This window comes from Lagopus leucura, unplaced genomic scaffold (assembly GCF_019238085.1).
Source record: "Lagopus leucura isolate 7727_CA_CO unplaced genomic scaffold, USGS_WTPT01 Super-Scaffold_806, whole genome shotgun sequence".
Classification (NCBI taxonomy): domain Eukaryota; kingdom Metazoa; phylum Chordata; class Aves; order Galliformes; family Phasianidae; genus Lagopus; species Lagopus leucura.
This window is the reverse complement of record NW_024962260.1, coordinates 3,230,644-3,258,074: the sequence shown is the minus strand read 5'-3', so window position 1 is coordinate 3,258,074 and position 27,431 is coordinate 3,230,644. Positions and strand designations below refer to the sequence as shown.

General features: G+C 49.6%; 2 protein-coding genes across 6 annotated transcripts in view; both read right to left on the bottom strand.

Annotated features, from left to right (window-relative positions):
- CORO1C (coronin 1C) overlaps nt 1-6,905 on the bottom strand; it is a 37,352-nt gene extending 30,447 nt beyond the window's left edge. The window contains exon 1 of the mRNA XM_042865852.1: nt 5,468-6,905. Coding sequence (XP_042721786.1) covers nt 5,468-6,557 — 1,090 coding nt within the window. The 5' untranslated portion in view covers nt 6,558-6,905. The remainder of the gene's footprint in view (nt 1-5,467) is intronic.
- A 1,498-nt stretch (nt 6,906-8,403) lies between these two features.
- The window catches only part of SSH1 (slingshot protein phosphatase 1), a 28,722-nt gene continuing 9,694 nt past the window's right edge, over nt 8,404-27,431 (bottom strand). The window contains exons 1-15 of one of the 5 annotated variants that reach the window (XM_042865850.1): nt 26,737-26,803; nt 25,729-25,870; nt 24,198-24,301; nt 22,750-22,814; nt 22,040-22,161; nt 19,926-19,994; nt 19,531-19,596; nt 18,088-18,282; nt 17,740-17,833; nt 16,651-16,779; nt 15,739-15,785; nt 14,731-14,877; nt 13,824-14,024; nt 12,311-12,926; nt 8,404-11,908 (exon numbers count right to left, since the gene is read on the bottom strand). In XM_042865850.1, the coding sequence (XP_042721784.1) occupies nt 10,631-11,908; nt 12,311-12,926; nt 13,824-14,024; nt 14,731-14,877; nt 15,739-15,785; nt 16,651-16,779; nt 17,740-17,833; nt 18,088-18,282; nt 19,531-19,596; nt 19,926-19,994; nt 22,040-22,161; nt 22,750-22,814; nt 24,198-24,282 (3,114 nt within the window). In that variant the 5' untranslated portion in view covers nt 24,283-24,301; nt 25,729-25,870; nt 26,737-26,803 and the 3' untranslated portion in view covers nt 8,404-10,630. Of the gene's footprint in view, nt 11,909-12,310; nt 12,927-13,823; nt 14,025-14,730; nt 14,878-15,738; nt 15,786-16,650; nt 16,780-17,739; nt 17,834-18,087; nt 18,283-19,530; nt 19,597-19,925; nt 19,995-22,039; nt 22,162-22,749; nt 22,815-24,197; nt 24,302-25,728; nt 25,871-26,736; nt 27,002-27,431 lie in introns of those variants that run through there. The other 4 variants (XM_042865848.1, XM_042865849.1, XM_042865847.1 and 1 more) reach the window with 4 other exon arrangements.

Below are 27,431 nucleotides of genomic sequence, written 5' to 3'. Positions count from 1 at the left end.
CGCATCCACGCGTGGTCGCGCGCTCTGTGTCTCCCACCCTTCTGCTGACTGACGCCGCTGGAAGCCGCGGAGCTGCAGGGAGCGGCGGGCAGTTGTGCGTTTGGGGTGGGCGAGGGTTGTTGGTTGTTGCCTTCATGGTTCTGGCAGTGCCAGAAGCAATGCTGCTCCCCTCAGGCTCTCGGTCCCTTCCATCAGTGCCTGGTCTCCCACTGGCGTAGTACCCACAGCAGTCCCCACTGCTCCCCAGGCTGCCCACAGGTTGCCCCCAGGCCTCTTCCCTCACAGACAGCTCTGCTCTGTCACACACAGCTCCTTGATGTGGTGACAACAAGCCCTGCCCTGTGCTTTAAGCTAAAACACACAAGTGGACAGCAGGCAGAGGTGCACAGAGGTTTTTGGGGCTCCTTGTGTTAGCAGAGCACAGCCAGAGCCAACAGCTTGTCACAAAACCCCAGGCTGGTTTGCTCTCAACAAAAACACCGAATGGACCCAATAGTTTCACACTGAAATCAGCCGTCGCCTCGTTGGGTCGCACAGGTTCATCAGCGGGCACCCAGCTGCTGTAAAACCAGAGACGGAAGCTGGAAGTGAAGCCCTTCTGGGGATGCTGGTGTGGGGCTGCCCACAGCTTTGCTCCTGTGGGCACATTGGGCCGTGCTGTTTTTACCATACATGGCCAAAACCTGAGGCTGCACGGCTTCCTCGTGTGTTTCAGCCAATATTGGTGAATCTGTTTGCATGTGGTTAAGGGGCCTGGCTGTGCAGGGGAGCGGCACGCCCGTGGCTTCCTCTCTGTGTGGTGCAGAGCTGGGTGAGGTGGCTGTGGGGAGATGAGAGCCGCTTCTTCCCATGTGAAGGGCCTGCAGAAAGCCTCCGAGCTGCGTGTGTGTGAAGCGAGGAAGCGACGTATGCCTCGACTACAAATTCAACCAGCAAACGCCATTGAATGTTTGCTAAACTTCTACACAAGTCCAACAGCCAACCAGCAGGAAAATCTCCATTTCATACCCAGCAACATCTTGGGACAAAACGATAGACCTGGAGATCAGAGCTGCATCCCGGCCGGCTCCCACCCTTGGCAGCAGTTAACATGAAATTAATGTCTTCCTCCCCAGAGCTCAGCCCTCATCACACAAATAATCTCTTGAAATCTGAAAAAAGAGGAAAACAAAAGCAGCGTGGCAGCCCTACAGGGGGCAGACCTGTAGGTAATCTGCAGTTTAATGGGTTTGGATGGTGATTCATGTTTTCCACCCAGGTACGTGACTCAGTGAAGGTCATACAATGAGTCAGTGACCAGCGCCGGTCCCGCTGCCATCGCTGTGCTGCGCCTATTGAGCATCTGGGGTAAAAGTTGATTGAAGCTGCTCATGCAAGGGGATAATGGTACTGATAATAACATGATCTTGCATGCGTATAGCTCCTTTTAGCTCAGGATGTGGTGTTTTAATCATTACTCTGGTCTGAAATGCAACAGACAAGGTGGAAGGTACCCAACACCACACACGGCTTAGAACAGAAACCAGGTGAGGTGTTGGCATCTACCTACAGTTTGAAACTAAAAGAAGGGAGATTTAGATTGGATATAAGGAAGTTTTGACACTGAGGGCAGTGAGGCACTGCACAGGGTGCCCAGAGAGCTGGTGCTGCCCCATCCCTGCACACAGCCACTCTCAGGGCACGGGGCTGTGAGCACTGCTGGAGCTGTGGGTGTCCCTGTGCACTGCAGGCACTGGGAACAGACGGCCTTTCCAGCACTAACCATTCTATGACTCTATGATGAGTGATATGCAGAGGGGACGAAGTGAAATTTGCCCTGAGAAACCCAACCAGAGCACAGCCCTTGCAATAACCGCCCTGAGCGACGTGTTGTGCGCTCCCTGTGCAGGGCAGCTCACTCGACACATGGCTGGAAGAATCACTCGCTCTGACTCAGAAGGAAGCGATACCTGTTGGATTTTCACTGGTGTTACATTAAGAGTTTGGGTGAAAACGCTCCAAAGATCATTCGGCCCCTGACCTGTGTTAATGAGCCGTGTCAATCCCAACAGACTACCATAGAAGGCGATGAAGAAAAGACAGAAATTTCAGGCTGAAGCCTTCAGCAACAGAAAAGGATGGCCAAGGTTCTACAGACGCTCTCTGGTTCCTCTGTAAACAGTAATCTTCATCACTTCAGCTGAATGAAATCATTCTAACAAACCGTACATAAATCACAGCCGAGCCTAACAGCTTGTCAAAATATGTCACAAATTCTAAGTTTTCTAAAGGAAAATATCCTATTACCAGCTACAAGGGATCCGACAACAAAGTTTGTCCCTCTATTTTAGAAGCTCTAACACACCCAGTAATTAAATTTTGCAGGAAAAAATCAGAATTAACTCAGATGCATGTTCTGCTGCTTTCGGCCATCTCACCTATCCTGCCCTCTGCTACATGGATGCACAATTGCTGCCGAGTCTGTCTCACAGCCTTTATACGGAAACAGCACCGTGGCTCCAGACTCCATCTCTGGAACTTAGGTCAACAGCTAAATTTAGCTTGCTTGCAAATATGCATCAATTCCATCGGTGCAATAAATCACCGCGGCGATCCCGACACGCCTTATAAGTAACACATTCAATACAGCCCACAACGCTCCTTGCCAGCGCAGCGATGCTCGTTTTAGTTCAGAAAAGGTGAAGAAAGCAACAGCAGGAGGCACACAGGGCTATTTGCAAAGCTCTGGAGCGTTGCTCCTCATCATCTGCCCAGAGCTGTGGCTCTCAGCGCTGCTGGAAAATTGGTTTGCTCGCAGCACAGCGCGGAATCAGCTGCAGCATCAGGAGCAAACCTCAGGAGTGCATCTCCCCCGGGCATCCCACTGAAAGAATAAGTGCTTAAGATAGCTATAAATGAGACATTAGAACATGGAAAATAGGGTGGCACAGACTGCCTGCTGCCTCCAAGGGGGCCTGAGCTGCTCCTAAGGGCAGGGCAGGGCAGAGCCATCCCTGACGGACACGGCCCAGCCAAGCAGTCTCTAGGAAATCACTTGGGGGATGCATTTGTTACAAACATTTCAATTTGCCCAAATCCTCGTGGCTAAATATATTCTGAATGAAGGAAAACGGCTTACGGAGGGTTTAGAGAGATCAACAATTCAAAAGTCCCATTTTTGCAGCTTAACTGCTAAGTCACACAAAATACGCCAGACAGGAGAGTTTGGGACTGTGGGCATCCCAACTATACAACTTGTCCAGGACATTTGTGTCCACCATATTTCTTGAAGCCTTTGGACTTCCCAAAGACCAATGGGCACACGTTGGCAAGAGCAGCTCTAGCCATTGCACAAGCTTTATTTTTAAGGGACGCCTCAACGGCCACCCAAAGCAGGGCACAGTGGTTCTGAGGCATTTCTTGGTGCTGGCCCACCCATCCCAGCTCAGCCTTCAGATCTCGGGACCATGCAAGCAAATCCCTTTTATTCAGTCCTCGGCCAGAAAGGGGAGCTGTGGAATCACAGAGCAAAGCTTACATGAACAATGTGTTCTGTCAGGTTTGTGGAATAACAGCTAGGAAAGGGAGAAATGTGAGAGCACATCAGTGATGCAGACAGAAGGAAAGGTGAATGAGTGAGTGAAAGTAGGGCTGAGGAGCTAGAGCCCCCCAGTTTTAGCTCTGCCCACCTCCGCATGGCCCCATCCCTGCACATGAGCATTAGGCCATGGCATTATCCATAATTCATATTGCCTCTATGAATGATTTAACACACATTTGATAAAGCACATCTATTACTACATATGCACACTCTCACACACGTTATGTGTAGCAATAGAGATGTCACAGCCATCCATTCCAGCAGCTCCATAGGAAAGGCACAGAACACAGTGCTGCCCAGCTTTACAGCCAGAGCTGATCTTTATATTAAATCTGAGCTCAGCTTTCTCCTCCTATAGTTTTCTTCTCCATCCAGGATCATTCAAAGACCCGGACCTGCAGACACCCAAGGTCAGGGGACGGGTCTGTGAGCACTGCTGGAGCTGTGAGTGTCCCTGTGCACTGCAGGCACTGCAACCAGATGGCTTTGGGGGTCCTTTCCAACTCGAACCATTCTATGGTCACGTTATATATTTTCCTTTTTCCTCATTTCTTTTGCAATAAAAGACTGGTGGTCCCCGCACCGAACTAAACTGTTGGGACACCAAATAACCACAAAGCAATCGGTTGCAACAGATGGGATTTTTCTTTGTTGTTATCTCCACTACACCAGATGACTGAACATGGGAGAGAGACAAGAAAGCAGAACGCACACACACAAAAAAAAATAGCAGTAATGAAAAAAGCAAGCTGTATTTTATTTACAACATGGATATCCCAGGACTGACACTTCCTATCATTCTGAATAGCAGGAAAAAATCAGGCAGGCAGCAGGGAGTGAGCGGGGCTGCGTGCGGGGCTGCGTGCGGGGCTGGGCGCTGCGGGTCTCCGCGTCACAACATCCCACAGCCCAGTCTTGTCCTCATTAGTCAACCAGTTTGGAAGCCTTTTGCCATCTCGTTCTGTTTCTCTCCCTGCTGTCTAGGATCAAGTTGGGCCAAAGGTGCTGGAAAAATCAGAGGTATAAGAAAGGCATCACACGGCGGTACACAGAAGCGAGATGTCCTTGTGCAGCGCGAGGCGTGGGAAGATGTGAGCTCGGCAGCAGGTTTGCTCAATGGGCTGCAGGAACAGAACTCTCCCCCCTGCTCTCTACCACCCCAGGAGGGCTCTCATCTCAGTGTGATTGCCCCCTGCAGCGCCCGGCCCTGTGGGGTAACAGCCCCTGGCTTTTAATAACAGCGTTACTCCATTCCAAACCAGCGCAGATTTCCTGCGCCCTGACATTTATTTTCCTTTATAAGGAAATCCCCAATTGCAGACTGTCAGTACGCCGAAGGTGCAGCTTCACCATCATGGTCCGACACGTCCTCAAGCACACTCACTGCTAACCTCTCCCTGTTTCTGTTTCACTGCTAAAATCCCAGCACAGCTCACTTATTCACAGCTTTGCAGGGGGACGGCTTCCAACTGATGTCATTCTCCTGCACTCACCCAGCCAAGTCCCAGCACAGGAAAAAAGAACCTGAAGATGACAATACCTGCTGATTACACCACAATTAAACTGATATCAGAGTGCAGAGAGACAAAGAAGGACAGGTGAAAGCGTGAAAAAGTACCGTGCAGTCACTCTTATGTTAGATCTGTTCATGAAATCATCTGAACTAGACGTGGCACTCATTTACTAATTGCACCAAAGGCTCCAGGAGAGCCATGACATAGCAAAACCCCATCTCACACAGCAGTTCCACTGGCACCTGTCAGAATTCCGTCCCTGATACAACCACAGCTCTGCAGGATGGAGCCTTGCCCCGCAGCCCTCACCCCACTGACCCCTTTCCACCTATTTTGCAGACCTGTGCCCCACTCCCCCCGTTGTCCCCCTCACCTTTCCGGGCACTGCTAGCTGCTGCCTTCCCCTCTGCTTTCGCCTTCTCAAAGGTTTTCTTCGCATCGGCAACTTTGAGCACTTTCTCCTCCTCCTCTTCCTCCTCCTCCTCGCTCTTCCTCCCCTGCTCCTTTGGGCCCCCTCCTGTTGGCTCCTTCCCCCCTGGCCGGGCCGCAGGGCTGCAGGGCTCCAGCAGTGCCTCGCTCAGTGCTACGGTCTTGCTCATGCTCAATGCCAGGCTCTCCTTACTGTGTGACCTGGCCGGTGGGGCCGGAGGTGACTTTTTCTGGCTGTATGACTCCAGCATCTCCATATCCACATCTGCTCCAAGCCATTCCTTGTTCTCCAGCGTCTGGGTGCTGTTCTGCCTTGTAAGCTTACCAGCATCTCTCGCCGCCCGGCTCTTTGTGAGCTGCCCATCCTCTCCGTTCTGGCACGGTGCAAAGCCCAACACCTGCATGAATCCGTCTCGGGGGCTGTGGGACAGCGGTGCCCCCGCCTCCTGCCTGCTCTGCAGGATGTAATCCATCAGCTCAAAGCTGTCTGACCTGGCAGGGACGCGGGGTTTGCCACCCTCCGTGGGGCAGTCCGGCGCTTTGCTCGCCACCCGCAGCTCCACGCTGCTCTCCGAGTACGAGCGGATCAGTGGGGCTCCCCGCAGGACATCAATCCGATGGAGCCTGGGGCTCGCCGCCACCCCATTCCCTGGGCAGCCCTCCTGCGGTCCGAGCCCCTCATTCTCAGGCTCCCAGTCCTCCTCAGGGCCTTCTTCTGCCTCCTTCAGCAGCCGCCGATACTCGCTCTCTTCCAGCCTGTACACCACCGGCCTCACCGTGCGCCCGCTGCCGGCCCGCCGCTGCCCCACCTGCATCTCATACACCTTCGGAGGGCTTTCTCCTTCCATCCCCGCAGAGCTCATGGTGGGGCAGTGTGCCCGGATCGTGGCACCCAGGCCCTGCTGGAGAGGCTGTGGGCTGCACTCCTGGCGTGCTACTGCCGAACCTCCCCGGGACGTGGCGCAGTCTGTGCCTCGTGCCTGGCTTGTGTCATCCCGTAAATATCCACAGGACTGCCAGGTGGAGGCTGCCATGCTCAACGCCTCGATTCCACCAGGGCTCACTGCCTTCTCCTTGCTCAGTGCTGGCGCTGTGGGGGCTTCTCAACCTCGTGGCTGCCCGCTGGCATGGCACAGCTCCTAGCGCTGGGCCCGGGGTCGCTCCTTGCGCAGTGCCCATCACCGCACCACGTGCTGCCCCATGGTGCTTTATGGGCAGCGCTCCTTTCGCATCCTCCTCCAGGCTCTCTCCTCCTCTTTCCCCAGCAGTCACAGCTCCTCGCTCCCCTCTGCTCTCAGTGACTTTGGGGTCAGGCCCAACGTCAGGGCAGGGTCACCCTTTAACAGGAGCGCTGGGTTCACCCCGTAGCTGCCGCCCGCCTGCTGCTCGCTGGGACGCAGCAGTGCTGGCGCAGGGCCCCCAGGAGGGCCGGGCCGGCTGCAGTGAACGCAGGGACGGCTCAGTGCTAAGGGAGTTTCTGTGGCATCATTAACAGCGGGGCTCAACGGCAGCCACGCTCAGAAACAATTTTCCTATAGGAGACTCCAAAGCATAACTTAGCAAAAATCCCTACAGATGTGCTGGGTGCTTCTCTAAACAGTGCTGTGAGCTCAAAAGTTCTTCCCTTCGGATGTGGCTACCGTTGCCAAGCGGGCTCCAGGAGCTCGGCCACGGGGGGAGCGGGTGCCTGGCACTGGGCTCCATCCCAGCACGTCCCCAGCGCTTTGCCTTTTATGGTGCAGTGCTGCCCTGGGGCGGGATCCCAACGAGGGATGCAGAAAAACTCCCAAATTGGCCCAAAGGGCACTGAGCCGGTGCTGCGCTCCCACTCCTTACAGCCCTTCACAGGGACGTGGCAGAGCATATCAAAACCATATCAAAAGCAAACTCATCATTTTCTCTCTCCTACAGATAAGAGTCCTCACCCTGAGCTTCGGGCTCATGTCCAGCCCACGGGAGATGCTCAATGGAGGCACAGCACTGCTACCCAGCTCTTCCTGCAGAGCCAGGGCAAGGGGCTAAAAATCTCAGGTCCCACATAAGGATGCGCTGGGGCAGAACACACTGAGAAATCTCAGCCCCGTGAGCCTCCGAGTCCTCACGTCACTGCAGATGTGGTTTTGCCATAGCAACGTCCCAACAGGATGCAGCACCGACCACGGCCAGCATGGCGCTGCCAAAAGTGACGCTCAATCAGAAGAGGAACAAACTCACCTCCACTCCCAGTGCCTCCCCAGTGCACAGCTTCGTGCGTGCAAAGCACTGCCGTGGAGATGCCACGAGCCCAGGGCTTCCTTTCCCCCCCGCTGAGTTCTGCACGCACATATCAGCGCCTCGCCCTGCACGCAACTTCCAGCCCGCAGCAAACGCGATGCAGAAAACCTCCCCAAAGCGCCCGTTTCTGGTGGGGGTTAAGGACTTATTGAGGCACTCAGCACAGTGCGCCAAAGCCAGAGAGCATCTCCAGCCCTGTGCTTTGCTTCCCTGCCAAGGTAAACACTGACATGTTCCTCCTGATGCAGCTCCCAGAGCGAGAGCAGCACCCGGCTCCTCGCAGGCGTGCGGCACCGCTCTCTGTTTGCCTTTAAAGGCAAAAACGCGGTGGGTGCTGGGGAAGGGCTGCCGGCGTGGAGAAGGGCGGAGGTTTTCCTGGGGGGACCCCAGGGCAGCTCCTCGCACCCAGCCCAACAGCTCTGAAAAGAGAAATCCCTGCCTTGTACCCCTTGTTTCTCCTTAAAAACCCACAGTCGTGCCGACGCCGTAGCTCAGGTGTGTTCCTGACGCTGCACCCTCGCAGCAGGGCAGGGAGAACGTAACCAGCACAGTGAGGATACAGCTGTGCTCGTTCTTTCTCCACCTCCAAAAACACCGCCAAGCTTATTTGTAAAAGGGGAAAAAAAAAAAAGTTTATTTTTCTCACAAGAAGGACATACAATATACAGAACGTTTGTACAAACAAAAGTAAAAAAAAAAAAAAGTGCATTATGCATCCCCTACCGTCAACGCACAGTACAAAAGATACGGCTGATTTAAATACAAAACCAGACTTCAGAAATACAATGGAATAAAAAGAACGTTGTTACGAGAGAGGACAGCGGTGCACTGGACGCGGCACAGCGCCCACCCCTCGCTCTCCTCCCACAGATGCTGAGCCAACCCAATGGGGATCAGGTGGGAGAACAGGGCCCCGTTTGGGGTCTTCCATTGGGACGGGGTTGGGTTTGGGTTGCGGCAGGAGTTTGCTGTGCGCCCCCTGGGCAGCAATGAAATGGGGAAGGGCTGAGCGGGGCTGGAGGAAGTGGCAGCAGTTCAATGCCGCCGGATACACCGAAAGCACCAAGAAATGAACAGCAAACAGCAGAGTCCAACAGCTCAGCGTAAATACACAGTATTTGTAAACTAGTCGTAAGGCACTCCATTGTAAAAGAACGATTACGATACGTGGAAAACAAAAGCAAACCATCTACCTTCTCATGCAAACACATCCAAGCCTGTGAGCATCACGGATTTGGCTACAAACCCCCCCGGGATGGCACAGCGCACCTTTCTGATGGCAGTGCCATTGGTGGCACCACCAAGCTCTTGGTGATGGCAGTGGGCATCAGCATCTGTATAAACCCGTGTTCTCCCAAGCCCTACAGGAGGCAGAGCCCCACGTGTCTCCTCCAGGGCCCCACATGTAGGAGCTCTGCTTCAAATGATGGTTTGTGGGAGAAATAGGAAAAATGCCCTTAAAATGCATGGGGAATTTAAGACCCTTTAAAGAGGGACATTTATTCACTGATTCCCAGTCCTTACAACTCCTCACGCTGCTAGTATAAAAAAGTACAGCCTTGAAAAAAGGTAATTCTGGGCATGTAGGACAGCAAAGCACACAGCTCCCTTTTCTCAAGCCATTGAGGTTTTGATGAACGTGGGCTGAGAATGACAGTTCACAGTCCTGCTTTTCCCTCACCTCAATGAGAGGATCGTTAAGAATGGCTTTGATGGGGCTCTACAGGATTTTAGAGGTTTGGGGCTCACTCTCAGCCTGGGAGTTCCAAGAGCATCTGTTTGCCATCTCAGCCCTGTGAGCTCTGGTCTGACCCCAGCCTGCTCCACACTGCAAAGGGAATGCAGGCAGCCGGGCAGCCAGGCGCTGCCCTTCCCCACCAGGTAGGGAATAACTTCACTGTCCTGTGTGCCACCAGCAGCCCAAAAAGGGTCCCCACGACACCAACACAGCATCACACATTGAGAATCACTACGGTGCACGGCCACTCACTGGTTGGTCATCATCACTGGGACATCACAAACCAAGACAACAGCAAAAAACACCCAAAGGGCACAGCACCTCTCCAGCTGAGCACGATGAACCTTCCACAGCAACACAACCTGGATGCACTCCATCACCAACAGGAGACGACGACGATTCACGTGGTCATGCAGCAAAGGTCAATGCCAACGGATCACAGTCGGTACGAACACAGCTTCACACTCCTTCACTTGACATTACAGCAAGAGCACACAGTGCAGGACAGCCCAGCACTGCTCCTCCAGGAGATCACAGCTAACAGTAAGGGAACGCCTTCAGATAACAGTCAGTATGGTGGGAAAAGCCTTTAAATACCCAAACAAGCCACAGTTACAAGCTGGCAGGAACAGAGGTAGTGTTCGTGTCACTGCTTTAAAGGTTTTCCCACAATTGCTTGTTTTAGGAAACATTTCAGTTAAAAAAAAATTTAAAAAATGAAGTAATGACTAATTGTTTTGCTGAGACTCTCAATTCAGCATTTTATACAGGTAGATGGAAGTATCTATCCATATACAAAATGCATTATTATACTTGGCAAACATATGAGAAACAGCATCCTGCAGGACAACAGGCAAATTCACACACACGGTCCTCCTCTAAGCCATGCAAAACATTTTATTTTTCCCTTGTGCCATCCATGACCCAATTACTTTTTTCTCCCCACTTGAGGAGTACAAGGAAGGGAAGAAGAGGTGGCATCAGATGATGGGTGCAAGTCAGATGATTGGTGCAATGAATAAATGCCTTAGAAAAATAACAAAGAAAAAAAACCAACAACAAATATCCAGCCCCCCACTCCCCGCACAGAAGGCATCAACTTTTGCCAAGCCAAAGCGGAGTCTTCATGTTCCCAAGTGCCGGCTTGGCTGACATCTTGGAGCCAACATCTGCACCCCTTGGGGCAGAGGGTGGCTCACAGAGCCCGGAAGACTCGCTGGAAACGGCCTCCTTGGAGCCCGTGATGGTCGACACGTCCACGTCGCTGGACAGGTCCTCGGAAGACAGGTTAAGACACCCCAGCTTGGCAAGAGAGTTGGACCTCTTCAGAGGGGAAGAGACAGTCAAGCCGGCCAGCCGCAGCCGGGTCTCGATCTCCTGAGTCCGCTGCTTCACCAGGCCTGGCTTGCCACGCACGCTGTGGATGCTGTCACTGCTGGAGCTGCGCGTCAGATTGGAGCTGCGGGAGGACGAGGGGGTGTAGCAGATGGTCTTCAGGAAGTCCTTGGTGAAGCTGCTGGTGTGTTCCAGCCTGCACACCATGGGGATGGAGGCTTTCTGAGAGGTCCCCCCGTCCAGCACGCGTTTGACCTCCAGCTTCTCCAGGTCGCTTTCAGCATCTCCGGGTTCAGGTGGTGAAGGCCTCAGGAGGGGCACGAGGCCGGGATGCGGAACCAGCTCCTCTCCTTCCTCTGCGATGCTGGGCTCTGTCCTGCCCAGGGCGCTCTCTCGGAGCAGCACTGAGGTGTCTGAGGGCAGGCTCCTCAGCCGCTCCAGCTCTTTGGTGTGCTTCCTGACCAAGCCTGCCTTCTGCAACTGAATAAGGGACTCCTGATGCTGCATCAAGTAACTGTTAGCACTTGGCTTTTCCAAGTCTTTACTGAACAAGTACTTTGGATCCTTGGTAGGTTTGCTATCTTTTCTGGTCAGAGACTCTTCTTTCACCACTTCTGTGCTAAGCAGGCTCTTGTCACAGTGCGAGTTTCTCCTGGGCTGCAGTGTTCTGACAGGGATTTCTGGTGCATCTTTTCCTTTTTCTGAAAAGCCACACTGATGAGCAACCATTGATTTGCAAGCACCGGCTTCCAAAGCACCTCCTCCTGCTGACAGAGGAAGCAGTGCCTCAGTATTTCTAGTCCCAATTCCCTCCTCCATGCGTGCCCTGCTGAGAAGGTGCTCCCCCAATGGGGGGAGGTGGGAGAGGAGGGCTGGCTGTGTGCAGATGGTGGAGCTGCGGTGTGCAGAGCTGGAGTTCAGCTTCTCACACTGTTCCCCAAAAGAGTCCGGAGCCAGGCTGCCCGAGGAGTACATGCAGTCAGCACAGGACTGGTAGGAAGGCTTGACTTTACTGAGGATCCCAAACACAGCATCATGCTGCAAGAAAGAAAACAAGGACAAATCAATGGGCACAGAACAGTGAGAGGCAAAGGTCATGAGATCTACGCAGCTTTGAAAGGCAGCCCACTGCCCTGTCTCTTCATGCCCTGCAGCAGGAACAAGAACTCCCAGTGGAAGGACACCTACTGTCTCAAGTGATGGTCATGCAAGCAAGCTGCCCAGAGCAGTTTACAGCGCACTCATGTGCGTGCTCTGTCTGGCATCTATATCCATAGCTTGAGCAAGCAAAGCCATGTTCAGAAGCACTTTGAAAAGGAAGAAGCTCATCATGGAACAGAAGACTTTATCCAAGTCAAATGAGACTGCGCTATGAAGATGAGTAGTTCCACCTGCAGTAGTCAGCCATGCTAATCACCTACACATCAGATCCATACGCACCTCAAAATCCTCTGGGCAACTCCTTTTGCTGTTGTTGTTATTCAAGTTCTCCCTATTAAGCCTGCTCTCCTCCTTGTGCATGGACAACCGCCGCTTCCACTTCTCCACCGGGTTTTCCTCCCTGATACCATCCTCCCCTGCTTCCACGGCGCCCAGCACCATCCTCGCCTTCCGAGGGCTGAACTCTCGTTTCTTCTTCACCTCCTTGTCACAGAAGCTGCTCAGCTCTTCCAGAGGCTCTGCTGGCTCCAGGCCTTTGGCCATCTCCGGAGGCACAGCTGGAGGCTGCCTCGCCAGCGAGGCCGCACGCTCTGTGAGCGCATCCCGTTCCAGCTGCTCCACGTGGCAAAAGCTCCCCCTGTCCCCAGGCACCTTGTTCTCCAGCAGCGTGTCCGAGAGGCGGCGGAAGCAGTAATTGAAGCCCATGGGCAGCTCGGTGCCTGCTCGGTTGTCCAGGTAAGCTGACTGCGATGGGGTGTCCAGGTCAGCCAGCCGGTTTTCAAGGTCGATGTCCAAGCTCTCAAATAAGAAGTCACCTGACCCTGCGGTGCCATCTGTGCTCTGGGGGAGGTTGCTCTCTGCCTGCTGCTTCCACAGCTTGTTGTGGCGTTGCTTGCTGGAGGAAGGACAGAGATACAAGTGAGCACAGAGGAGCAGCTGCTGATGGCTGCGGCACAAGCTGAAAGCGCTCAGCTCCAGGAGCGTCCCTCCCTCTCTATGCACAGAGCAGATTCACAACTCAGAACAGACTGATTGGCAGGTCCAGCCCCACCAGGGCAAAGCCATCCTGAGCACTGAAGGAGTTTGCCCACTGCACCTGCTCCAGCATCTCTTTGGCCCAGCAGACTCATAGCATGGCCCTGCACTGCAAATATGATGGGAACAGAGACTTCTGCCAGCATCAGATGCTCTGAACCAACATCTCTGCACGTTTCGTGGCACGGCTTTTGCCAGAGTGGAAAATTTTCCTTCTCTACCTCAGCTAGAGCAGAGGCCAAGTGAAGTGTGGAGCATACAGAAACCCTTATTAGATACCACAGCCTTTGCAACGACAAAGCCTCATGATTGGCATGGTCACCCAGAACGGCTCCAACACTGCCCAAGCTCAGTTCTGCCTCATAAAACAAGAACAATGTTTTGCTGAACAGCCTGGCTGCTGAGAAACACCAACACAAGCACAGAGAAACACTCAATGAATTACACCAGAGCTGAAGACAGCTAATTTCCATCTGGGGTGGGCTGGCAGAGAAAAGGTTTAGAAAAGTGCAGTTAGCCCAGGCTCCTGCTTCTGCCCTTCCAAAGAGCCCCTCTGCACAGTGGTGTGGCCTTCAGACTGCAGCACCACACACGCTGTCACTGCCTTTGTCGTGTTCATTGCAAGAAGGGTTGATTGCCTGAACAGAAATCCCTGGACCTCAGTATTTGGTGATATACTGAAACTCTAAAGGTGCTGCCAACAAAGAGGTCCTTTGATTTCCTGCAGATCACCTTTCCGTTCATTCTGTCACCTTACCTTGCATCTAAAATGCCTTCATACTCCAGAAGCTGTCTCATGAAGCCTGCATTTGGCCTTGCAATGCTGCGTTTCTGCTTCACGTAATTATAGGCCTTTTCCAGTGACCAGCCAAACTCTTTCATTGCATAAGCTATCACAGTGGACGCAGACCGGCTCACGCCCATTTTGCAGTGCACCAGGCACTTGGAGTGATTCTTCCTGCAGAAAGATGAAGAAAGCACCTCTCTAATGTTTCTGCTTATCCTATGTGGTGTTGACATTTTAAATGGTGGAGGGGCAGTACTTTGTTCTGCTAACCACTCTAACACCACAGCTCTGTAGGTCATGAATGTTTTAGACTAAGATGCCCACGAGAAGAATTCTCCTCCAGAAAAGGCAGGAGGTGGGAAGGCCAGTCTCAGCCATGCTGTCACTTCAGAGGCCACCATGAAGCCTCCCACCCACTTGCCCAATGCTTTGGGCACAGGGATAAGCAGCAGCAGCCTGCATGTGACAGCAGCAGAGTGTGATGGGCTCTGCGACCATCTCTTGGGCTCGTTCAACAAGGACACACGTTGGAATATTTCCAGAACATCTCAAGTAGAGGAAATGCTCTCGTTTCCTTTTAGAAGCAAAACAAAATGATTACTATTATTTAAAAAAAACACAAAACAACCCCATGGGTTAGAAATGGGTTAAAACCAGCACAGGAAGACACAAAGTACACGGAAGCTCCAGGGACACAGAACTCCTGGCAGGAGATGTAACACAAAGCCCAGCTGCCACCTCCAGCTGCAGAGCTGGCTGGAGCACGTGGGGCAGTGTCACCTCCTCCAGACCTCAGGCAGCTTCTGCTGTGGCTTGGATTGGATGCACTCTGCTTGGACGCACTCTCACATCAAGCCACGTCCCCCAGCCCACTTACTTGGCCTTGTTTATGAAATGATACGCCTCGTTCCAGTGAGCCAGGAGGTCAGTCGTCTCCTCATCATACACCCGGATGTTGTGATAAGCAAACAAGCCAGGGAAAAAGTTATCTATTTCCCTGGTCACGTTCAAAATGTAGTCAATGCTGCGGAGAACAAAAAGAAAAATAGAGTTGAACTGCCACGGCCAGGAAAAGGAAACTGATGCACGTTGTGAATCTCCTGATTCCTGCCAAGCACTATGGCAGGGTTTACAGTGTCTCTAGGGAGAATGAAGGCCTGTATTGATTTACTATTTCATATCATTCAGATAAATCAAGGCTGCAGGATATTTGTTTCAGTTTGCCCAGCTTTGACTTCTAGGCACCGCATGTCAAGATGCCCTCATCATAGATCAGAAGCACTGACATGCTGGTTGATCCACTTGCTCAAAGATGTTCAGACATCTGTTCCCAAGGATTCCAAATTAAACATTTTTAGTCATGCTGTTGAGCAATCATTTTCAGTTTCTCACATCAGAGGTGCTGCATGCCTTGGGAAAACAGCAAATATTATACGTAAAATTCTCACTCATCTAAAAAGCCTGAAAATAAATCAAGCCAAGAAGTGGTGTGGTGATGACAGTGTGGTGAAAGACAGCCCTGCAGCTGCCTGTCTGGGCAGGTGAGGTGGGGATTGCTCACCCACAGCAAATTCTGCTCCATTTAGATGGAGTTTTTCCTGAATGTTGCACTGTAACATTCGCTCTTCTGCAGCCTGCAGGAATTTACACCTGACATCTGCTTCATACCTGGCTGCTACACACTGGGAGGGTGGTTAAAAGGTCTTGAAGCTTTGCTGTTCCCACTTCGTATGTGAATATGTGATGGAAACAAGACAAGAAAGCTTTCCTGCCCAAAGTCTTGATATCAGTTACCCACATTGCTGAGAACTCTTCCCTACCATCTTCAAATGCCACATGGCATCTCAAGAGACCTGACTCACAGCCTGGAATGTTCAGTACTCACCCTGAGCCCTGCAGCTCCTCCAGGTTAGAGGCATTCCACTCCGACCCCTGCAACAGTCACACAGATAAAAACATCTTTCAAAGGAGCTTCCCCATTTCTAAGATTCTGAACTGCCCCAGTCTCAGCACTACTCCTCAGCTGCCAACTGCAATGTTGCTAATGGTTTCTAAAGGGCACAATTAGTACCTCCAGCTTCAGACTGATGTGAAGAACTGTCGAATGCTGCCTGAATCATTCTAGCAGCCAGACCAGGCTTATCCTAACAGCATCAAATTCAGGCATAAGGAAGTTCACAGCTCCTCTGAAATCAGAAGAACTGTGGATAAAAAGTCATAAGGGCTGTACAGCAAGAAATCCTGTAAGATGTAAGAGTCAGGGGTAAGTTCAATCCCAGATCACTGTGCCCTGGCCATTCTGGATTTTTAACCACTGTGATCATAAGTACTTATATATATATGGGGAGCATGAGGCAAATCCTGAAAGTTCTAGAGGTGGCTACACTGGATCTCACTGTATCCACATAACATAAAGCTAAATTGGATATAAAAAAGCAGGATTTGCCCTCAGACATCAGCACTTCCTCTGACTCTCTCCAGGAAAAAAAAACCAGAAGTGACCCCAGCATAACAGGCACAAATGTGCTCATCTCAAGCAAGTCTTTGTTCCAGATGGCAGCGTCTGGTTTTGCCTGGAGTTCCATCTAGTGGCAAAACATTACATAGAATACACATCTTTCTTTGCTTCTGCTTAAAGTTGAAGGGCACAGCACCTTCATCCAGCCTTCCTCTTCATACAGCTTTGGCCACGCACACAGAACTTGATACCAAATGCAGATCCCCACAGCCCAGTGACCCATCAGATCGCTCTCACTGAGCCTTCAGCTCTGCTAGAGCTCCCAACAGGGCAACTCACCAGATACAAGTGATCAAAAATCAGAGAGGGTTTGTCCATCTGACCCAGGATAAGCAGCATTTCATTGTCTATGAATTCCTTGAATTCTTTCAAGTTGCAATTCATGTGTTTTTCCAGCTCATTCCGGATCTGCAGAGCAGAAAACAAAGGATGCCACCTAGAATCATCTCTGTTCAATAGCAACATTTACTGGCACTCTTTCACAAAGCACTTTTTATGTACTTCATTAAAGACAGCAGGAGGGATTCAGCCTTTTGTAGACAAAGAATCTCACTACGTGGCATCTTAGGCCCCCATGTTTGAGATCTGTGAAGAAGACTTCAGATAACATCCAAGTAAAACACACATATATCATGCACCTCCTTCCAAAAAATAACTTGAGATGAACAAGACCCAGGAGAGCAACTAACAAACGTGAAACTCAAAACCCAAACCTACACAGAACTATTGCCATTTGCTCCAAGTACATCTGCACTGTGTCCCTGTGGGACAGATCCAAACTCGTTTTAGCCTTGACTTGTGACTCTTCATCCATAGACATAGCAGCAAGGTCTCACCAGTAAGCCTCTCTGACATTGCTCAGGAACAAAGAAAACAGAATCTTAAAGTGAAGCCAACAAGGAGAAAGGAAAACACTGCTTCTTAGCACACTCTGTGTCCAAAAACAAGTGAAGATCAGCTTGCTCCTCTAAAACAGCCATGTATACTCACAGCTGGGACGACACAAAGCCACTAACTGCAACTTTTGAGAGAGCTATCTTTGCTTACAGCACCATGAGGAATAAGTGGCTCCAAATTCACTGCTTGGACATGCCCAGAAGTGCTGCAAGTTGGAATGAAGTATCACCTCTGATGCCACCCTGGCTTGTTACTAAGATCTTGAAAAACGTGCTCTAATATTGGCATTACTCTGTTTTACAACTAAGAAAAGAGGTGCAGCAAAGCCAAAGAGCAGAACCTTTGAGGATCAGTTGGCAATACACTCAAAAGTCAATGGCACCTCATCATACAATATGTCTTTGTCAGTATAACATTCTCTGGAAAAGGAGTCTAGCAGGAAGAATAACGAGGAGAAGTTTTTCTATTTACCTCCTTGGAAGTCACATTTTCCAGGTCTTTGCTCATCATGATGCTCCGGAGCTTGGCTTTAATCAGGCGTTCTGTCCGTTCCCTTTCAGTTGGCCTGGAAAGGAAGAGGGAGAGGATGTCTCCAAACCAGCAGTAAACACTGCTGAGACAATGCAACAGACACACAGCACAGAGCGCTGGTGGGAAGGACTTGCATTGAAAGCATCTCGACCAGGAAAATGGAAGAAAAACATTTGAAGGCATTTAAAGTAGAGAAAGGAAATTAACTGCCAGGAGAACAAAAGAAACAAAAAAGGGGATTTCTCTTGTGAACCAAGTCAACTTTTCATAATAAAACTGAGAACTGACTTGTCAACAAACAGAGCTGGAGAGTCGGGGCGGGTGGACTCCAGGTCCTGCATGGCATTCCACTCATTGATGCAGCTCTGGTCAGAGCTGATGCAGCTTTCATAGTACGTGGCCCAGACCAAGGCCATCCCACCTGGGAAGTAGTTGTACCTTCTGGCAACCTCACAGGCTTTATGGAGGATTTGTAGAGCAGACCTGCAGGATTGGGAACAAAATTGTGCAGGCATAAGTACACACACATCAGGATTAAGAGATTTTCACAGAAGACTTTTGGCACTGTGTTGCAGTCACTTTTTGAGAGCTGCAGCTTTACTGTATCAGAGTTCAGAGGAGCACCTTGAAGGTTTTCTTAAGAGCCCATCTGAGATGGAGGCTCAGATCTTCTCCTCATCAACTGGCAAGCACGAGGCACAGCCACTCCGGGACCTAATCATTAGCTAACTTGTAAAGCCAGACCAAAGAAAAACAAAGAACATGGACAATTTTCAAACCACCTTCAGCAAGGAATCAAATACATATTTACAGCATTCTTGGCCCCGACACGCTCCAGGGACAGGACCCAGATTGGGTCATTTGTTTTTGTAAATCTTAGCATTACTTTTTCTTTCCTCCCTTCCCTCCTCCATTATTTTTTTTTTTAAGGCCCTGCTCTGCTCTGAAGATGTCACTGTAGTGAACATATTAACCACATCTAAGGCTGCCAACAGGAGGGGCTGAGCTCAAAACAATGACAGGATCAAGTTTGATTTGTTTCTGTACCAAACCATCCCTGACACACCATTCTCTACACCTTTATCTTGTCCCTACCAGCTATGACAAGCACAGGAGTTTCCTGAGGCTCCACAAAGAACTCAAGGAGAGGCATTTGCTCTGTTTGTGGCAGGATAAAGCCTCTTCAAGAAGGCATTTGCTGGCACAGCTGCTGCTGATTCAATCGTCTGTGCTTCAGCATTTTGGAATCCCTGCACATGGGAGGGGTGACAGGAGCTGAAAGGTGAGCATGATTGCGGAGTGGCACAGAAAGTTTCCATGCAGAAGCAGCCCCAGCCTGGCCCCAGGAATGGGGCAGAGTTGGAAATGCCATCAGTTTGGCAATGGGTCACAAGACTCCCTCATACTTGGGAGGTTATGCATAGAGAGGAAAGACCGGGTTGGCACCCTGATGAATTCACACTGGGCTTTCATGTGCATACATCTCATCAGTGCCATTTCCCACTGCCCTCATGTCACAGAGCACACAGCTGCAGCAGAAGATGCTGGCTTTGGATCAGTGCTCCCAGAGCCCCTTTATAACATTGCTGCCAGCTGACACAGGGAAGCAGCATCTCTGCTGCAGCTCGCTGAATATCAGCTGTGGAAAACGCTAAAATGCAATTTGTTTGTTGTTAATTTATTCACAGAAATTACAGCCTCTTTCTCAATAAAGCTAATTAGCACACATACCACATGGCTTGCACCGACACTGGCTTGAAGATGTGCATTCTCCCAGCAGTGCTCACACTGAAGCCACTAAGAGAGAGGGGGAAAAAGTCACAAACTGCACTTCTCTGCTTTCAGGCTGCTGCAAGTTAGCTCTAGGAGCACCCACAATCAAAAGGAATAAGGGTTGAGAATTTCCATCACCAATTTTCCATTATCCCCCCAAAGAAAAGCGACAAGTGGACACCTGCCATACAGCACCAGGAATGGGAGCTCCACCCCTGGAGCTCCCTGAATTAAAGGACTGCAGCCATGAATCTGAAATTGGGACTTAATTTGTATGGTGACAGAGTGTCTCTCCCACAGCAGCCCCAAAAGGGAAGGCCATTCACATCCATGCTTTCAATGGGGCTTCTTACCCATCGCCATCAAGATGGATCTTAGTATCACTCCACAGACGAAGAACCATTCCTATAGTGCAGCTTTTACTGGAAGAGAAATGTTATGGATGTTAAATATAGGCCACAATGCAGTCATGCCAATATCCTCAATTATTAATAGTCTTTAATTTTTAAAATCCTCTAGCCTTGCTTTAGTAATTCCTCATATCATCTTCAGCTATTTCATGTGTAGCACATAAGGAGATGGACAACTAAAGTGTAAAGGTCTTCTCTGATACCAACTGGAGAACCAGCAGCACAGAATCAAGAGTCAGAACCACCATAGCTGCCAGAATGCACTGCAGTATTTGTCTCATCACCTCTCCTCCTCTCTCACCTTCATAAGCTCAGTGCAAGGAACATCCCTAACAGGACAGAAGAGCAGGATATAATCTCTGAAAGCAGAGATTCAGCTTTCAGCAAGTGCTGGCAGATGCTTTCCTTTCTGCCCTTTGCAGAGAGGATCCTGGGGGCCTTTCAAAGGTTTGTGTGCTTGGTTCTCACTTCATCGCTTTGGCTGACAGAAAAGAAAAAAAAGCATTTTATGGGTGTACCTCACCCAGAAGAACACTTCTATTTCAAAGATGCAATTTGGCAAGGAAACAACTATAATTGGGGGCCAGCAACTTTCAACCACTAAATAATTCAGTTGCTGAGATATTAAAGTTTTAAAGGAAATCAGGACGCATCCAACAACCAGCAGCAAGAACTCAGGACTGTTTTGGTTTCTTTTATTCTATTATTTTTAAAGCCTTCAGCCACTGCCTACAGTGAATCAAAGGCTATTACAAAGCCAGTTTGAACTCACACATAGACAACATACACTCTAGAGCTCTGTGAGAAAAAAGTTTCTTATTAAACACACATACAAGGAATAAAGCCCACAAAAGCCCAACCAGCCCAACTCTCAGCAGCCAGCACACTCACAGCTGAGAAGTGCCATTTCAGCCTCAACATGGAGCCTTGGAGTCCCTCAACGAGTCATTAATGCCAACAGACCTCTTTATGCATGACACATTTCCTTAATTAACAAATCCCTCAGTTTTCAGAGGCAACTGAATGAACCAGCAGAACCTCGCAGTTGGGATGGATGTGCCATTACTTTTCCATCTCTCCTCTTGTTTCACACCAATCACCTCCAGGAGGAAATCACTGGATGGTCACCTTGGATTTGGAGAAGACAAGGCCAATGCTGCCTGCTGTTGCAGATGTGCCAGGAAGGAATGTAATGTTGGAATTTCCTCCCTAACACCAACAGCAGTAATTTAGAGCAGACACAGAAGCAGCACCAAAGCCAAGTCAATAATCTCCTTAGGAAGGCACTGCTAGGAGTTCACCAACAGGACTCACAGCAGTGCAAAAGCTCTCCCTTCCCACTTCAATCCACAGAGGTTTAACCAGACAAAAACACAAAGCCCCATTGGCTGTGTCAGCTCAGCATGGCAGCATGCTCAATCTACCCAGGGAACAGAAACAAATCTGGAGTCTGCCTTCTAACTCTAGCTCTGCCAAAGCAGCCTCACCTATTCCAGCCAAGAGCTGTTCTTGGTTTCCTCACCTACAACTGGAATTATGTGAGAAGGTCTGCAGCAACGTTTTATTTTCATTTCAAAACATTCTGTGCTCTTATCAGTCAGACAAAAGGAACAGCTCATTACTAACACATTTGTTTGTTGGTTTTGGAGGTACTTTTGCACTATTGTTGATACTATTTGGCAACTAACCTACCTGAAACAGCTCCATTGCATCATGCCACGAACAGACTTGAAGTCTGATGGAGCAAATAAGTTCCACTTCAGGAAACATTTCCACAGAAGCATTTTGTTGTGAGGAGAAAGCAAGCTACCACAAATGAGTTAGATACCACAGCCCTCCAGATGGATTACAAGTGAATGCTTTGCCCACAGCTGCATAGAGTGCCTAGAGATTCTAAGGAGACTGAAAGTTCTCTGGAACAAAAAGCGCTCTCACAACGGTCAGAAGAATTAACAACTATGTCTCTTCTTTTGCTGGAGTACATGAAAATTAACTGCTTGGGGACAGTTGTTGACAAGCTTTCCAGAGAAGGCCTCCTGCCTTTGCCCTAGACATACCTCTCCTTGCTGGAAAAATCCACACCCAGCAAAATATTCTCTTCTGTGTCCTGCCTCCCGTTGCTGTACACAACCACCATGTACCGCACTCTGTCCGTCCATACGCTTTCCAAACGGACAGCCTAGGAACAACAACAAAAAGACATCAAGCTCTGCACAACAGCTTTTGGACAATCTGCACTTCCATTGCTGCCTAATATTTTACAGGTGTAATTGTGCCTCAAAGCTTTATTCAGCTGCAGGATGAGAGACGTTGGGAGAGGTAGTCCCTCATCCAAGCAAGGCCAGTTTGTCTTGGAATCAGGAGAGGATTAGAGATAAGAGCAGTCTAGATGACCTGTCCCATGCTGCAGAAGCATTACCAAATACAATCTGAAGGTTTCCTCTGAAGATGTTCAACTTGAAAGCAGGTAGAAGTACTGATTGTGCACTAAGCTGGAGAACCTCAGAGGGCTCTTCCACACTGACAAGCCTTCACTGAAACATTCTATCTAGCCATTCCAGAGAGGATAATTAACACAGACTCAACTCATAACCTGGACGTAAGGATCAGCCCCAAAGTTGCATACGGGGAAGCATGGTGGGGCTGGCAACCAAGTGCAGCAGTCTGAAGCTAACCATGAATTTGCCAATGCTTTCTGTGACCCTGTAGAGATCTGGTTCAAACTCCTCCAACAGAAAGAAGGGCAGGAAAATGCACCTGTTCTTACCAGTTTGATTCTATCCTCACAGCGAAGGAGGTTGATCATCACCTGGAGGTGCTGGGGCAAATCACCTGCAGTGAGAGCAGAGACAACATCAGAAAAGGTCATCTGAACATAAGCAGCTTCTGAGGAGGAAGGGCTGCAGGAGTGGCTCTATTCAGGTGATGCATCCCTTCTGCAACAAATAAAGATCTGCTCATGCAACTACTCCAAAGTGGTGGGTATATTTCTGCTCAGTGAAAACAAGCAAAAGGAACAAAGAATCTACAAGAAAACAAACCAAGTTCACATCTAATAACTTGGTAACACACTCATAACTTTCCATAAAAGATAAAATTCCTTCTGTAGGATGTTTGCTGGGTATACCAAATTGCTGACAATTGAAGAAACCCAAAGCCACGCTTGGCATTCAAACAGCCTCTTTGTGCTTGGAGTGTTTACTAAGCAGCAGGCACACAGTACCACACTGTGCCTTTCCCACATGCTTCTGCACTCAAAATGCCCTGATGAGCTTAATTCTTCTTGCCCCTTAACCACTTATTACAAAACCATCAATGACAGAAGGCATAAAAATACAGGATGAGTGGGATCCAACTTCCTCAAACCCCGTCTGCTTATCAGTCCTTACAGACCTTCACCACACAACTCTCCTCCCACCATTCTGGAACACTGGAGTGTGCCTGGAGGAAGGACAAGCTGTTCTCAAACCATGAGAAATGCCCGCAGGCCAGATTTAGATTGGTTAACTGAAAAGGGGATTTCCTGAAACCAGAAAAGGGGCTGTAAGGAGATAAGAAAGGGGTGTTTGTCCAGAGGCTCAAATCCCACTGAAAGCGTACCTCACTTTTGAGAAGTAGCACTGAACAAAACCAGCAACAGGTGGCTTAAAAATAATAATAATAAAAAGAAAGATGCTGTCATATGAAGTCCCAAGCTTCAGACTGTGGGAGGCTGGGAGAGCACTCAGGAGCAACGTCCCTGACACACTGAATCAGGAGCCCAGTAACCACAGAAGGGGTGCTGGAGCCGTATGACTCAACCCATTGCATTTTCCTCCCCACAGGCCAAAGGAGAAGGCAAAGATCAAACTACTGAAGCAGAAACAAGCGACATTTCTTCACTGCAGGCTGCAGAAAATAGGGACACACATACAGCACAGCCCCTGGCTTAGAGGGCTTTCCTGGCTACAGAATGCCACAATGTCTGCAGAGAATAAACTTCTGCTCCAGATACACTTCCAAGCGGATGACAAAAGTTTAAACAAAGACAAGATCACCATATGTTCCCATTCATGTCAAGTGGACTGAAAATCTCCTTTTCCCCAGCAGGTTGTACAAAACCCCCTGTGACAGAGGAGCCAACCACCGCCACACCTGCTGTTGGGCTGCCAGTGTGAAGGAGAGGAGTGGGGAAGAAAGAGGGAAAGGAGCATCAGGCCATGCTTTAATCCATACCTGCATGTTTGTGAGGATGCTGGAGACTTCGCTGGCCCTGGGAGCTGTTTCCTTGTTGCAAGAAGAGGGCTGCTCCTTTCACCATGAAAAAGCTCTCGCTTAGGCTGGAAAACAAAGGACACAGGAAGTGAGCTCAAAGGAAACAGCAGCAAAACGTGTGCTCCAGTCAGTGTGCCTGGAGAAGGAAGGACTTGTACTCATTAAAACACAGCAGGATTTGCCACAAGAAGCTGCTCCCAAAGGTAGATTCTGCCACTTGCAAGGCACGGCTCCAGGATTATTCATGAAGAATGGTGTCATTTTCCACCAACATTTTATTGCTTGGCCATAGCAGAATATGCTTGCCTGAGCTGTCATGGACTGAAAATGACTTTATCACTTGATTATCAAATTCTGCAACTTAAAAACAGTAGAGGGTAAGAATTCCTACAGGCATAGACCTGTAAATAACTTCAGATCATCTCTTGAGTCAATCAGTCCCTATTAATTTCAGTTCTTGAGATTTCTTTGGAATGCAGAAACAAGAACACAGAGCTATAAATCACAGATTTACAGGGCAGGGAAGGAAGGTGAAAAACCTGCACAACACAGCAGAATGAAATGAAACTTCGGGGCGAAAAGCAACAGGCAAAGCAGCAAAGGCATTTCTCTGCTCTGCTGAGACACAACTGACCTGGGAAACAGTGCTGATAAGAAGGGAGGTCACAGCGTAAGCACACACAAAGCTGCATTCCCAGATCAAATGAAACATGGCTAATGAGAAAGCCAATCAAAACCAGCAGTTAGAGCAAGGAGCAGCACAAGCCTAATTACACAGTCCTGTAATGCACTGCAAGCATTTCAGAAACAGACAAGGACAGAAGTGGTAAAGTTGGCGCTTCCCACAGGGCTGGAAATGAACATCTCCTAAGCCACGTTTTAGTTGCCACAGTAACTGCTTACCTTGCACTTCCTACCCCACTCCAAACATCAGGCAGGAGCATCACAAGAGACATTCCTTGCTACAGAGCCCAACTTTCTGCCATCCCACACTTCCCAACATAGACAGCTGTTTGTTACTGGCTGCTATCAACTAAATATAAAAGCTCCACTATGAGGCTGTGCGCCACCAGAGTTACTTATGCTACAGAAAATGATCCCATAGCAGCTGCTGCTCCCACTGCTCGTCTGTTCTGTGCTCTGTCCCTGAGGTCTTTGCCCCTGGCTAGCAGTGAGCACCAGCAGTGTGGTAAAGAGCCATCAATTCAAGCCTTCCCAGCTCCTGCTCCAAGTCAGGTCTTCCCTCCCCCAAGGACAGAGCCAAGGTTTGCTGTTGCTGCCTGAATTTACAGCTTTCTTCAAGGCACAAAGGTCCCAGAAAAGCTGGACTGGGTTTACATTTGAGACTTCAGTCCCCCCTAAAAAGCAACCTAAATTCACAGCACAAGCTTCAGGCTCCCTCAGCCCCATCTCAGACCAACAAGCTGTCGGCAGGACAATCGCACTGCGATGAGAACAAGGCTCTCCCCATTTCTGCTCCCACAGCACTCACCCCTGGCTCACCGGGAGCTCCCAGCGATGGCCCCGCAGCCCTCACCACCAGCACCCACCAACAGCAAGAATCCCTGCAGGCAGGCACTTGGTCCATCCCATAAGCAAGGCAGGAAGAGCCCTGTTTCCTTCTTACTCCAGATCTAACAGGAAAGCATTAAAAAAAAAAAGGACAGAAGTGACATCAAAGCTGCGACACCAACACAATGTATAGGATGTTCACTAGATTGCAGCCTCGTGCATACCCAGCTGGTTTATCAGCAAGAGGAAAGGAATGGTTAGATAACATGCAGCTCCTAACGCTCTCGTTCACAGCAGGCAGGAAACCTTCACAATAAGGCAGAACGTTTCCCAGTCAGAGAGCTGTGCTGGGGGAGCAGAAGTGCCCGCAGGCAGAGGTTGACACACACAGCACACGTTTTGCCACCAGGTATTTATCTGCATGGCAATGAACTGAAAAGCAAAACTGAAGAAGTGACTGAGAGCAAACTTTCTGTTCCAGCTGAAAGTGTTCTAGCTGAAATGCTTGTGCCTCCTTCTGCACAAAGCACAGCGCTGAGTAAGTCAGCTTGTGCTCCCCAGCACTGCAATTTCCCCCCAGCTGCTGTTGGATGCACCGGCTCAGTGCTGCACAACAGCCACCGTGAGTTGTCCTGGAACACTGCACCAAAATGGTGAGGTTACCCAACGCTGACCCTTAACTCTGCTCCAGGAACACTTCGCCCTCAGCCACTCCATGCGAATCCTCTAATAGCTAACAAAATAAAAGTGAGAAAAAGGCATGACGTGACATCCCATGACATCCCAACCCAGCGTTCCAACACTCTGAAATGCTGCAACCCCAGTAAACATCCAAATTCCAGCTTTTTTTTTTTTAAATCTCCCAAAAAGCCAAAAAAAAAAAAGTCCCATAGTTACAGAGCCCCCCAGCTCCCTCCCCAGCAGCAGTGCTAAATGCCTTAGCAAGCAGCGTTTGTTAGCGACATAAATACGAGTGGTTTATACATACTAATTTGGACTGGTTTTCTTTGAACAGCAGAAGCATTGTGCTGGCCCAAGAGTCAGGCAGAAGTCAGTAAATTCAAAAAGATTCATAACTAGCTGTAAAACTCACATCCTTTTGCTTCTAAACCCATACAAAAAGAAAAAGAAAAGAAAGAAAAGAAAAGGTCGGTCATATATTCTGTGCAGAGCAATCGCATCTGTTGATGCTACCCAGGAACTGGATGACTTCTACAGAACACTGTGTCTTCCACTGATATCCTGGCTTGAAAAAGCACTTGTCCTAACATATCCTGATGAAAGAAGGCCTTTCAGGAGGGGAAAAAAACAGCTGAAGCTCGTCTAATCACTTCCCTCCTACAGACTGGTGCGAGCTGTTTGTTTCCTCCCCATGCTCACAGAGCAATGCAGGGCAGGACGAGGTGAAAAGCACTGCACTGATGCTTACTTTCCATATTGCCCAGTGCCTTACTGATCTTTACATTTAAAGCCCTGTAATAGAATGCCTGTGTGGCAAAGGCATCGCAGTCAGATCGGGACACTTCCTCGCTTACAGTGCGGCCATGTGCTGGTGTGCTGCTGAACAAGAACCTCTTTCAGGTGGTTTGCAATTCCTCTGTCAGGGACTGCCTGTAACCAAATTCAATGAAGACTGATTTCTTACCAATCCCTGGTTAATTCCTTCACCACAGTAACACCAGT